The sequence below is a fragment of the Ascaphus truei genome, chromosome 11 (genome assembly GCF_040206685.1).
Source record: "Ascaphus truei isolate aAscTru1 chromosome 11, aAscTru1.hap1, whole genome shotgun sequence".
In the NCBI taxonomy this organism is placed as follows: Eukaryota; Metazoa; Chordata; class Amphibia; order Anura; family Ascaphidae; genus Ascaphus; species Ascaphus truei.
Genome location: NC_134493.1, coordinates 54,637,250 through 54,650,962, shown reverse-complemented (window position 1 = coordinate 54,650,962; position 13,713 = coordinate 54,637,250). Strand labels below are relative to the sequence as shown.

The following is a 13,713-nucleotide window of genomic DNA, read 5'->3' as shown; positions in this document are numbered from 1 at the left end:
CTCTGCCCCGCTGAGCACTGTCGGGTGACATTATTACACAGGGACACTGTGACCTGCTGCGTACTATAGGGTGACAGTTACACGGGGACCCGTGTCCCGCTGAGCACTGTCGGGTGACATTATTACACGGGGACCTGTGTCCCGCTGAGCACTGTCGGGTGACATTATTACACGGGGACCCGTGTCCCGCTGAGCACTGTCGGGTGACATTATTACATGGGGACCCGTGCCCCGCTGGGTACTATAGGGTGACAGTTACACGGGGACCTGTGCCCCGCTGGGTACTATAGGGTGACAGTTACACGGGGACCTGTACCCCGCTGGGTACTATAGGGTGACAGTTACACGGGGACCCGTGTCCCGCTGAGCACTGTCGGGGTGACATTATTACACGGGGACCTGTGTCCCGCTGAGCACTGTCGGGTGACATTATTACACGGGGACCCGTGTCCCGCTGAGCACTGTCGGGTGACATTATTACACGGGGACCTGTGTCCCGCTGAGCACTGTCGGGTGACATTATTACACGGGGACCCGTGTCCCGCTGAGCACTGTCGGGTGACATTATTACATGGGGACCCGTGCCCCGCTGGGTACTATAGGGTGACAGTTACACGGGGACCTGTGCCCCGCTGGGTACTATAGGGTGACAGTTACACGGGGACCTGTGCCCCGCTGGGTACTATAGAGTGACAGTTACACGGGGACCTGTGCCCCGCTGGGTACTATAGGGTGACAGTTACACGGGGACCCGTGCCCCGCTGGGTACTATAGGGTGACAGTTACACGGGGACCCGTGCCCCGCTGGGTACTATAGGGTGACAGTTACACGGGGACCCGTGCCCCGCTGGGTACTATAGGGTGACAGTTACACGGGGACCCGTGCCCCGCTGGGTACTATAGGGTGACAGTTACACGGGGACCCGTGCCCCGCTGGGTATATAGGGTGACAGTTACACGGGGACCCGTACCCCCGCTGCGCCCGTGGCTGACTCTCCGTTCTCCTGCCTTACAGGTGGACATGCCAGCCAACAACAAATGTCTGATCTTCCGTAAGAAGTGACCCCGGAGCCCTCAGGGAGAAGGGGCCCCGAGCAGCACCCACCCCCCTTCTGGGCCAATAACCATTAACTCTGCTTCCTGCAACACAATCCTTGCCAGCAGCATGGCCATATATGGGAGTTACCTGCATGCATGGCTGGCCCCCCCCGCAGCGGCCGAGCTAACACCCTCAATATAATAGATAGATATATAGGTAGATATAAGGTGTGGGTGTATATATTTGTGTGTATATGTATAAGCACATATGTAGAGGATTGGATAGCAACTGAATAAAATAAACAAGAGTGTTTTGAAAATATACCGAGTATCTTTTTTCTCCCCCTCCCCTGAATCTCTGTATTTGGAAGTAAAAAAATCAAAAAAATCTGTATTTCTAATGAAATAAAATTAAAAAAATTTAAAAAAAAAAAAAACACTTTGAAAACGTCTTGCCTCCACAAGTCATTGGTTCTCCCCCTCCCCCCCATTACAGGAGTGGCCACTACCTGTGCTGAAGCAGGGGATAGCCCCAAAACCTGACCTGTTGGTGGGACTTTGAAGTGGCCACTCCTGTTCTATTCTGAAGATCAACCATTCTATATAGGTCTAGAGCAGGGGGGTGCAAACTTTATTCCCTGCTCTCCTCCCCCTCCCCGGCCCGGCCCTCCCCCCCTCCCCGCACCCTCCTCCCCTCCCCGCGCCCTCCCTCACCCTAGCCAAGGTAAGTTAGGTTTAGGGCAGTTATATTGTGCGCGTGTTATTAAATAATATTTAAGAGAGAAAAAGTATAAATAAAAACAAATATTGTGCAGCTTTGACACACACACACACACACATACACACACATTACAGCGGCGGTAGCGTCACAAAATCATTAGTTTCCCCATCTTTTCCCTCGTCGGCCGGCTCCACTCTCACTGCCGTGCGTGGCCGCGGCACCATTGTAGGAAGGCTGACTAACCACCGCCATTTCTAAGGGCCTGCGCGCGTGCCCCTATATAACAGCCCTTACAGAGGCCTTCGCCGCTTCCCTGGCACTTAATTTTTAAGTGCCTTCGGGAAGTGCGCGGGGCCTCTGTAAACCCTGTGGCCCCCCCCCCCCCCCCGCACTCAGTCTCGCTGCCCCCAGTTTGCGCACTGCTGGTCTAGAGTGTCAGCTCCTGGGGACAGGGAACGCATTCCTACACGCCGATTTCACATGTAATCTTGTCATGCCATTTTAACATTAACATCTCCCTCCCCCGTTGTACAACGCCGCGGAATCTGTTGGCGTCATGCAAATCGGTGACCATCGTAATATCCATTTATACACTGCAAGCTTTTATACACACTGCAACGCGGAACAGATTTGGGACAATGAGGCCGATTTCTTGATTAGTTTAATTAAAAAGAATTGGAATATTTTGTCGTGAATGTAAGGCCGCGCTTATAGTAGCGTCCTGGAACAGGATTGTTCATTTTTGTTCTCCCTCCCCCCCCCCCCCCCCTTTGCTACCTGCCAGCTTTCTATATTTGGTTGCATGCTTCTCTGCTCTGAAAACACAGTGCCTGTGTGATTGATACATTTTGTAACATGTTCCTTCACACAACCTGTAGCTGGTTGCCCTAGCAACCTCCCAATTCTAGCTGAGAATGGGTCAATCCACCCCCCCCCCCCCTGTCTTTGCTGACAAGTTGGTTTAGTCCTGAGACTATTCCTGTCTCCCAGGAACCCTTCACTTCCTTTTCCATCCTAAGCAGGCTGAGTGAGTACCTCTCATGCTTGTACCCCCTGGCAAGGCCATTTCGTTTTTACCTTCCTCTAACTACAAAGCACCTTCACCCTAGAGAAGCCCTCTCTCACCCCACCATCTACAAGTGCCTTTATATGTCTGATGCCTTCCCAATGAAGTTAAGAAAATATAACAGGACTTGGTTTGCTTTCAGAAAGGGACGAGTTAAGCTATCTGGCCTCAGCCACATCCTACACGTGGCCCTGGTTCCAGAATAAGTAGCGTTGTCCGGCGCGCAGCGTGAAAACAAAGGCATGAAGTCTGGCGCGGGTGCCCATAGGGGATTTTGTGTTGTGTGTGCGGCCGCCGCGTGACGTCCTCATCACGTGAAGCGGTTCAGACAATGATGGCGAACCGCTTGCGTGATGTCACGGGCCACGCCCCCTGTCGCCCTCCCGAGGTCTCCTGCACTAAAGTGCAACTATCGCTATGGCGACGTGGGACATCACGAGCACGTCGCCGTTGACGCTACTATAAGCGCGCCCTAATAATATGAAGAAGTGTAAATCAGGGAAATATGAATATATTACGTGTTATATTTAACTGCTTTGCTGCCAGAGCCAGTGACGCATAGTGACGCATAGTGACGCATAGTGTGTATATCAATCTGTGGAAGTGTGCACCCTCTAGTGGCTAATATGGTATTGCCGGACTTGTATTAACTCAATTGGTGCCTGTCTGAAGATAGCAGAGCTCCCCCTATACACAGGTACAAGAGGTACCCCTCAGCATCCCCTATACACAGGTACAAGAGGTCCCCTCAGCATCCCCTATACACAGGTACAAGAGGTCCCCTCAGCATCCCCTATACACATGTACAAGAGGTCCCCTCAGCATCCCCTATACACATGTACAAGAGGTCCCCTCAGCATCTTCTATTACACAGGTACAAGAGGTCCCCTCAGCATCCCCTATACACAGGTACAAGAGGTCCCCTCAGTATCCCCTATACACAGGTACAAGAGGTCCCCTCAGCATCCCCTATACACAGGTACAAGAGGTCCCCTCAGCATCCCCTATACAGAGGTACCCCTCAGCATCCCCTATACAGAGGTACCCCTCAGCATCCCCTATACACAGATACATGAAGTCCCCTCAGCATCTCCTATACACAGATACAAGAGGTCCCCTCAGCATCTCCTATACACAGATACAAGAGGTCCCCCTCAGCATCCCCTATACACAGATACAAGAGGTCCCCTCAGCTCCTCCTATACACAGATACAAGAGGTCCCCTCAGCTCCTCCTATACACAGATACAAGAGGTCCCCTCAGCTCCTATACACAGATACAAGAGGTCCCCCTCAGCATCCCCTATACACAGATACAAGAGGTCCCCTCAGCTCCTCCTATACACAGATACAAGAGGTCCCCTCAGTCCCCCCTATACACAGATACATGAAGTCCCCTCAGCATCTCCTATACACAGATACAAGAAGTCCCCTCAGCTCCCCCTATACACAAATACAAGAAGTCCCCTCAGCTCCCCCTATACACAGATACAAGAAGTCCCTCAGCTCCCCCTATACACAGATACAAGAAGTCCCCTCAGCTCCTCCTATTCACAGATACAAGAGGTCCCCCTCAGCACCCCCTATATACAGATACAAGAAGAGACCTCCCAGCATCCCCTATACACAGATACAAGAGGTCCCCTCAGCTCCTCGTATACACAGATACAAGAAGTCCCCTCAGCTCCCCCTATACACAGATACAAGAAGTCCCTCAGCTCCCCCTATACACAGATACAAGAGGTCCCCTCAGTTCCCCCTATACACAGATACAAGAAGTCCCCTCAGTTCCCCCTATACACAGATACAAGAAGTCCCCTCAGCTCCTCCTATACACAGATACAAGATGTCCCCTCAGCTCCTCCTATACACAGATACAAGAGGTCCCCTCAGCATCTCCTATACACAGATACAAGAGGTTCCCTCAGCATCTCCTATACACAGATACAAGAGGTTCCCTCAGCATCTCCTATACACAGATACAAGAGGTCCCCTCAGCTCCTCCTATTCACAGATACAAGAGGTCCCCTCAGCTCCCCCTATACACAGATACAAGAGGTCCCCTCAGCTCCCCCTATACACAGATACAAGAGGTCCCCTCAGCTCCTCCTATACACAGATACAAGAGGTCCCCTCAGCTCCTCCTATTCACAGATACAAGAGGTCCCCTCAGCTCCCCCTATACACAGATACAAGAGGTTCCCTCAGTTCCCCCTATACACAGATACAAGAGGTCCCCTCAGCTTCTCTTATACACAGATACAAGAGGTCCCCTCAGCTCCTCCTATACACAGATACAAGAAGTCCCTCAGTTCCCCCTATACACAGATACAAGAAGTCCCTCAGCTCCCCCTATACACAGATACAAGAGGTCCCCTCAGCTCCTCCTATACACAGATACAAGAGGTCCCCTCAGCTCCTATACACAGATACAAGAGGTCCCCCTCAGCATCCCCTATACACAGATACAAGAAGTCCCCTCAGCATCTCCTATACACAGATACAAGAGGTTCCCTCAGCATTCCCTATACACAGATACAAGAGGTCCCCTCAGCTCCTCCTATACACAGATACAAGAGGTCCCCTCAGTCCCCCCTATACACAGATACATGAAGTCCCCTCAGCATCTCCTATACACAGATACAAGAAGTCCCCTCAGCTCCCCCTATACACAGATACAAGAAGTCCCTCAGCTCCCCCTATACACAGATACAAGAAGTCCCCTCAGCTCCTCCTATTCACAGATACAAGAGGTCCCCCTCAGCACCCCCTATATACAGATACAAGAAGAGACCTCCCAGCATCCCCTATACACAGATACAAGAGGTCCCCTCAGCTCCTCGTATACACAGATACAAGAAGTCCCCTCAGCTCCCCCTATACACAGATACAAGAAGTCCCTCAGCTCCCCCTATACACAGATACAAGAGGTCCCCTCAGTTCCCCCTATACACAGATACAAGAAGTCCCCTCAGTTCCCCCTATACACAGATACAAGAAGTCCCCTCAGCTCCTCCTATACACAGATACAAGATGTCCCCTCAGCTCCTCCTATACACAGATACAAGAGGTCCCCTCAGCATCTCCTATACACAGATACAAGAGGTTCCCTCAGCATCTCCTATACACAGATACAAGAGGTCCCCTCAGCTCCTCCTATTCACAGATACAAGAGGTCCCCTCAGCTCCCCCTATACACAGATACAAGAGGTCCCCTCAGCTCCTCCTATACACAGATACAAGAGGTCCCCTCAGCTCCTCCTATTCACAGATACAAGAGGTCCCCTCAGCTCCCCCTATACACAGATACAAGAGGTTCCCTCAGTTCCCCCTATACACAGATACAAGAGGTCCCCTCAGCTTCTCTTATACACAGATACAAGAGGGTCCCCTCAGCTCCTCCTATACACAGATACAAGAAGTCCCTCAGTTCACCCTATACACAGATACAAGAAGTCCCTCAGCTCCCCCTATACACAGATACAAGAGGTCCCCTCAGTTTCCCCTATACACAGATACAAGAAGTCCCCTCAGTTCCCCCTATACACAGATACAAGAAGTCTCTCAGCTCCTCCTATACACAGATACAAGATGTCCCCTCAGCTCCTCCTATACACAGATACAAGAGGTCCCCTCAGCATCTCCTATACACAGATACAAGAGGTTCCCTCAGCATCTCCTATACACAGATACAAGAGGTCCCCTCAGCTCCTCCTATTCACAGATACAAGAGGTCCCCTCAGCTCCCCCTATACACAGATACAAGAGGTCCCCTCAGCTCCTCCTATACACAGATACAAGAGGTCCCCTCAGCTCCTCCTATTCACAGATACAAGAGGTCCCCTCAGCTCCCCCTATACACAGATACAAGAGGTTCCCTCAGTTCCCCCTATACACAGATACAAGAGGTCCCCTCAGCTTCTCTTATACACAGATACAAGAGGTCCCCTCAGCTCCTCCTATACACAGATACAAGAAGTCCCTCAGTTCCCCCTATACACAGATACAAGAAGTCCCCTCAGCTCCCCCTATACACAGATACAAGAAGTCCCTCAGCTCCCCCTATACACAGATACAAGAAGTCCCCTCAGCTCCTCCTATTCACAGATACAAGAGGTCCCCTCAGCATCCCATATACACAGATACAAGAGGTCCCCTCAGCATCTCCTATACACAGATACAAGAGGTTCCCTCAGCTCCTATACACAGATACAAGAGGTCCCCCTCAGCACCCCCTATATACAGATACAAGAGACCTCCCAGCATCCCCTATACACAGATACAAGAGGTCCCCTCAGCTCCTCCTATACACAGATACAAGAGGTCTCCTCAGCTCCTCCTATACACAGATACAAGAGGTCCCCTCAGCTCCCCCTATACACAGATACAAGAGGTCCCCTCAGCTCCTCCTATTCACAGATACAAGAGGTCCCCTCAGCTCCCCCTATACACAGATACAAGAGGTCCCCTCAGCGCCTCCTATACACAGATACAAGAGGTCCCCTCAGCATCCCCTATACACAGATACAAGACCTCGTGTCCCCTGCTCCCTTTACCCCTTTCCCTCACTGCCAGAGCCGTGCCCCCTCCCCCCCCCCCTTTTTCTCCCCCGGTCAACCTCCTAGGACCAAACATGAGTTGGATTCGGGGATTGTGGGCCCAAAGAAATGGCGTTTGTATCATTGGGACGTGATTGACATTTATTAGACGGAGAGATTATAAATCCGTGCTGACTACACACAGTCTGATATAGATATACATACATAGAATAGCGTGAGAGAACTCAACATGTAACACGTTCTGTACCACGCGGGATCATAATTTACCACGTGTTTATTCATCTTACAACAAATATACTGGGCTAACTTACTGAGCAAATGATGCAGCGACGATTCCGATAAAGCAGGCTTGTAGGACATAATGGCGGCCATTTTAAAAAATCCCACATACAAAAATAATTATAGATCAGCTTTACCGCTCCCCAGCAGCAGTTTGTGGGGGTCCGTGCAGCAGGAGTACCCCTCAGATTTTTCATCGGGGGAGAGGGGGGCAGTGTCCTGAGGTTTTGAAACTCCCCCCTCCCCCCCCCCCTCCTCCTCAAGGTCTCAGGACATTGAAACATAACAATGGAAAGTTAGTCTGTTATTAGCGACGGTTCCCACAATCCTTTCCTAATCCTATTGCTTTATTTAAATAAAAGTCCTAGAAACGAATTAACCTGGCTGAATTTTGTTTCCACGGAGGGAAAGCAAGCGGCCATTTTTAAGAGACCCGCGTTAAAAGAAATGGCTTGGGACCAGAATAAAAAAAATGAAGGTCCAACGGATCCTATAACTTTTTGGGTGTAGGGGGTCGGTTATAACTGGGCTTTATAAGGGCAGGAGAGGAAGGGCATGAGGTGGGAGAGTGCGCCCCCTCCCCCCTCCGAGACACCCCCTTGTCAGTCTTGGAATCTGTTGAGTAGGTCACACGTCCCTCTCTCCAGCATGTCCCGCACTTTCCTCAGCCTCTTCTCGTTGGCCGGACGGATGTAACTGGACGGTCCCAGCAAGGCCATGCCATCCTGCACCTCCCCCATGATCAGGAGCGGCCCATCCCCTGACCCGGCCAGGCTGGCGCACGGACACCCCCCTGCTCCCCCGCCCTCGCCGAGCGTGACCTCCAGGTACTTGGTGTGGAAAAGCCGGAGGCCCATGTGATCGTCCTTCAGCACCTCCCCGAGGGTGACACGGACCACCCGCTCCTCGCCACCCTCCTCCAGCCTGCCCACGATGACAAAGTCGCTACGACACAGGCTGGGCACCAGCCTCCCTCGTAGGTGGCACCCGTGGCACTGCCTGGCCCTGGGCAATGGGCAACGGTCCTCGCAGGCTGGCTGGCTCTCAAAGTTGTTCTGGTTGCCCTGGCACCCGCTGTAGATAAACGAGAAGCATTGGCGCATCAGGGTGCTGTATGCCCAGCGCCACTCTTGGGCTTTGCAGGGACCTCTGACAGGCGGCAGAGAGCAGACGTCGGGGGGCCTCGCCTGGCACGATGCCCGGCACTCTTCGTAGGTCTGGAAGACGTTGGCGCTGCCTGGGCACCCCTTGTGGAGGAAAGTCTGGCAGTCGCCACTCTGGGCATCGTAGAGCCAGCGCACGGCTCGCTGGCCTTGGCACTCCCTGCGGTCCGGCAGCTTCTGGCATTCGGAGGGGTACGATGGCTGGAGTTGGGGGTCAACCGCGGGAGCAGCGCCCTTCTTCAGGACCGAGAGAGGGAAGTGGGCACGGAGGAGCCCGGCTGCGTTGCGCGCCATGCAAACGTAGATGCCAGCATCCTCCGGGCGGGCATTGTAGATGACCAGCTGGCCAGAGTTGGTGACTACCAGGTTGCCATACATCTGGTCCGGCCGCATCAGGGGCGAAGAGGCATCTTCACCCACCTTCTCCCATAGGATCTCCGGCCGGGGGCGCCCGCTCGATTCACACTGCAGGCCCACGGTGCCACCCTCCGTCACCGACTGAGCGGCTGGCGTGTGGTAGAGGGCAGGGGGGACCGGCAACTCCAGGGGTGGGGCAGGTAGGGTGGGCTGGGGGGTGGTCTCATAAGGGACCGGGCTGGTGAGGGGCCAGGATGAGACGAACTTGCAGGGCACCTCCGACAGGCTGATGCCCCGGGCGCAGGCCTCGGCGTCCATGTAACAGCGGTTGTAGTAGGTGAGACCGTCAGACGCGCAGGTAAATGCCGGCTGCTTTCCACAGCGCTCCCGGCAGCGGCAAACCGGCCGCCCTTCCCACAGCTCGCAGTCGGATCCCTGCTGGGCACACGCCAAGTTGGAGCAGGTGGCAGGGCGGAGGGAGCCTGGGGCGCTCAGGCCGGAGTCCGGGTAACGGGCGGCCACACAGCTTCTCTGGCCACAGACATTGGTGCAACATTTCTCAAAGGCCTCGCAGTCCTGGGGGAGAAGGGAGAAACGTTACAGGCTCCTCTCAGGCACCATGTAAAGGCCAGTCCCGGACCACACCAACGCGTACTAGTGGCAGTGACAGGGTTAAGGGACCAGTCCCTCCTAGGAGCAAAGTGTACTAATGGCAGTGACATGGTTAAGGGGTCAGTCCCTCCTAGGAGCAAAGTGTACTAATGGCAGTGACATGGTTAAGTGCTCAGTCCCTCCTAGGGGCAACGTGTACTAATGGCAGTGACAGGGTTAGGGGGTCAGTCCCTCCTAGGGGCAAAGTGTACTAATGGCAGTGACATGGTTAAGGGGTCAGTCCATCCTAGGGGCAAAGTGTACTAATGGCAGTGACATGGTTAAGGGGTCAGTCCCTCCTAGGAGCAAAGTGTACTAATGGCAGTGACAGGGTTAGGGGGTCAGTCCCTCCTAGGGGCAACGTGTACTAATGGCAGTGACAGGGTTAGGGGGTCAGTCCCTCCTAGGGGCAAAGTGTACTAATGGCAGTGACATGGTTAAGGGGTCAGTCCATCCTAGGGGCAAAGTGTACTAATGGCAGTGACATGGTATGGCATATATATATATATATATATATATATATATATATATAAAATCAAAAAATAAATAGATGATACCGTTCTGTGGCTAACGAAATGCTTTTATTTGTGCGAGCTTTCGAGATACACTGTATACTGTATATATATTCTCCCTTTCTGTTTATGGAGGCTAGGTAGATAGATATCATATATATATATATATATATATATATATACAGTGGTCGACAAATCACCAAAAAATCTACTCGCCGAACAAAAAAATCTACTCGCCACCTAGTACCAAACGTGTGCTGCTTGGGCCAATAGGAGCTCGCCACGATGTTAAATCCACTCGCCCGGGGCGAGCAAATGTACAGGTTTGTCGAACACTGTATATATATATATATATATATATATATATATATATATATATATATATATATATATATATATATATATATATTATATATATATGCACCATATATATGTGTATATGTTTAGGTCACACAATGGGAGTTTGTTGAACTAAGGAAGAAAGCTGCAATTATGCAAGGGGACCTGGGTAAGGTTATTAACCCTTGGTTGGATCACAGTGACACCGGAATTTTTATATAACTTTTTTGGACTTATACTTTTTTATTTTTCATTTTTTATTTGTTTACTCATATTATCAATCACATATTTATAAGGGTTTTTTACATTACATTTTTTGCACCTAAGCTTTGCTCACACAGCTATTTACACACTCACGGCACATCAGAGTTATCATTAGATCGATTTGTATTTGATTATATACACTGTGGGCATCTGTACTCTTTGCTGGTTATTCATCATATATATATATAGTGTAGTTATATTGGTGGGGGTTTTGATTTATCACTATACACGTATAAGCGCTGTCCGTTACATTTTACTTTATCTTGATATATATACAGTAATTATATATATATATATATATATATATATATATACTGTATATACTGTATAGATATATATATATAACATAGTTGCGCCCGGTAGTGAGTTACGCAGAGAGGGTTAACCCCGTCCTTACCTGGTCGGACTGGCATTCCCTCTCGCAGGTGCTTTGCGCATCCACCCACAGGTTGGCATTGAGCTGGTTGGGGCAGATGCCCAGGTGTGCCCTGGCAGGGGTGAGACTGGCACCGTCCGCCCGCAGACAGAGCAGCAGGACACAGAGCGCGGCGATCATCTCCCTCCGCCTCGTCCGCCGGCATCAACGTCCACTGTATGGTTGCGTGTGTTTTATATATGAGCACTGCGTGAGTCATGTAACATGCGTGTTATTATATGTTCCTACTCTACGTGTTCCTCCTTATCACGGGTTGTATAATTGTTTGTGCATGCATTATATCTGCATGTTGTACACGTGTAGCATGTATATTACGGTATGTTCATATCCTACATGCACACGTAATATTTACATGTGTGTGCTGACATGTGTACGCATGTGTATTACAGTACAGACATGCGTGTTACTTTTTACGTACATGTATTTATATGCTATACGTGTATAGCCCACGGCGTCTATGGAAGATAGTGTGCCTCTTTGTATATGTCATGCGTGTGATTAAATGTGCCATGTTTAATACATGACAGTGTGCGTGTGCGCATGCTATCGAACATCCATGTATATGAATACAATTATAAATGTATTGTTAAACATATATATATTCTTTATAATTCTATAATATTGTGTGTGCACGCTATGCACGTGCGCATATTATAATCACACATGTACATACAAATGCACACGCATGTGCTATATCTGTGCGTGCATGTTCTGCACACCTGTCCTGCATGATCCTGTGTTGAGTGCGTGTGGTCTGTGCGTGTGCATCTCGCCTGACCTTCCTCCGGGATGTCCCATGTATGGCACCTGGAGAGAGAGGAGCGCAGGCACTCTGCGAGTGCAGGCACAGAGAGAGATGTCTGGGGGCTGTGCCAGGGATTTCGCTTTCTCTCTTGTTCCTCTCTCTCCCGCCCCCGGTCTGGGACAGGACCAACTTCCTAACTAGAGCCCTGTGTGTGTGTGTGGGTGTGTGGGAGTGTGGGAGTGTGGGAGAGGGGGCAGACCCAGGATGTGTGTGTGTGTGTGTGAGGGGTGCAGACTGTGTGTGTGTTGTGTGTGTGCGTGTGTGTGCGTGTGTGGGAGAGGGGGCAGACCCAGGATGTGTGTGTGAGGGGGCAGACCGTGTGTGTGTGTGTTGTATCTGTGTGTTATATATGTGTTGTGTGTGTGTGTGTGTGTGTGTGTGTGAGGGGGCAGACACAGGATGTATGTGTGTGTGAAGGGGAGACCGTGTGTTTGTGTGTTGTGTGTGCGTGTGTGGGAGAGGGGGCAGACCCAGGATGTGTGTGTGTGAGGGGGTAGACCGTGCGTTTGTGTGTGTGTGTGTGTGTGTGTTTAGAAGGTTACGTGGGAAGAGAGGTAGGGAGAAGACTGTGCCCGTCTGTGTGTGTGCAGGTAACACTTATAGAACAGTGTGTAACAGAGAGGAATGTGTGTGAGAGAAAAGAGGTGTGTATATGTAACAGAGGTGGTGTGTAGTGTGTATGTGGGACAGAGAGGAGATGTGTGTGTGTGTGTGTAACAGAGATGTGGTGTGTGTAACAGGGTGCAGTGTTTGCATGTAATAGAGGGATAATGTATGTCTGTGTGTAACAGTGGGGCAGTGTATATCTGTGTACATACGAGAGGGGCAGTGTATGTGTCTGGGTGTTTAAAGTAGAGGGTGTGTCAGAGGTATAGCATGTATGATGGACAGCGTGTGTGTGTGTGTAACAGAGGGGCAGTGTGTCTGTGTGTGTAACAGAGGGGCAGTGTGTATCTGTGTGTGCAACAGAGGGGCAGTGTGTATCTGTGTGTGTAACAGGGGCAGTGTGTCTGTGTGTGTAACAGAGGGACAGTGTGTGTGTAACAGAGGGGCAGTGTGTATCTGTGTGTGTAACAGAGGGGCAGTGTGTATCTGTGTGTGTAACAGAGGGGCAGTGTGTATCTGTGTGTGTAACAGAGGGGCAGTGTGTGTGTAACAGAGGGGCAGTGTGTATCTGTGTGTGCAACAGAGGGGCAGTGTGTATCTGTGTGTGTAACAGAGGGGCAGTGTGTATCTGTGTGTGTAACGGGCAGCGTGTCTGTGTGTGTAACAGAGGGGCAGTGTGTATCTGTGTGTGTAACAGAGGGGCAGTGTGTATCTGTGTGTGCAACAGAGGGGCAGTGTGTATCTGTGTGTGCAACAGAGGGGCAGTGTGTATCTGTGTGTGTAACAGAGGGGCAGTGTGTATCTGTGTGTGTAACAGAGGGGCAGTGTGTCTGTGTGTGTAACAGAGCGGCAGTGTGTATCTGTGTGTGCAACAGAGGAGCAGTGTGTATCTGTGTGTGTAACAGAGGGGCAGCGGGT

General features: G+C 50.9%; 2 protein-coding genes across 2 annotated transcripts in view; one reads left to right on the top strand and one right to left on the bottom strand.

Moving 5' to 3' along the window:
• The window catches only part of METTL26 (methyltransferase like 26), an 8,279-nt gene extending 7,216 nt beyond the window's left edge, over positions 1-1,063 (top strand). The window contains exon 3 of the mRNA XM_075565101.1: positions 1,016-1,063. Coding sequence (XP_075421216.1) covers positions 1,016-1,063 — 48 coding nt within the window. The remainder of the gene's footprint in view (positions 1-1,015) is intronic.
• A 6,453-nt stretch (positions 1,064-7,516) lies between these two features.
• WFIKKN1 (WAP, follistatin/kazal, immunoglobulin, kunitz and netrin domain containing 1) lies at positions 7,517-12,423 on the bottom strand. Its single transcript, XM_075566401.1, has 2 exons — positions 11,346-12,423; positions 7,517-9,758 (listed from the first exon to the last, which is right to left on the bottom strand). Exons 1-2 carry the CDS (start codon positions 11,502-11,504, stop codon positions 8,265-8,267), a joined length of 1,653 nt encoding a protein of 550 aa, XP_075422516.1. The 5' UTR covers positions 11,505-12,423; the 3' UTR covers positions 7,517-8,264.
• Between the last annotated feature and the right edge of the window lie 1,290 nt (positions 12,424-13,713).

What these genes read in the sequence shown, in the direction of transcription:
- WFIKKN1 (XM_075566401.1), bottom strand. Translation starts at nt 11,504, where the DNA reads ATGATCGCCGCGCTCTGTGTCCTGCTGCTCTGTCTGCGGGCGGACGGT. An exon ending in GGGAATGCCAGTCCGACCAG is followed by an intron (nt 9,759 to 11,345) that starts GTAAGGACGGGG and finishes CTTCTCCCCCAG; the next exon opens with GACTGCGAGGCCTTTGAGAA.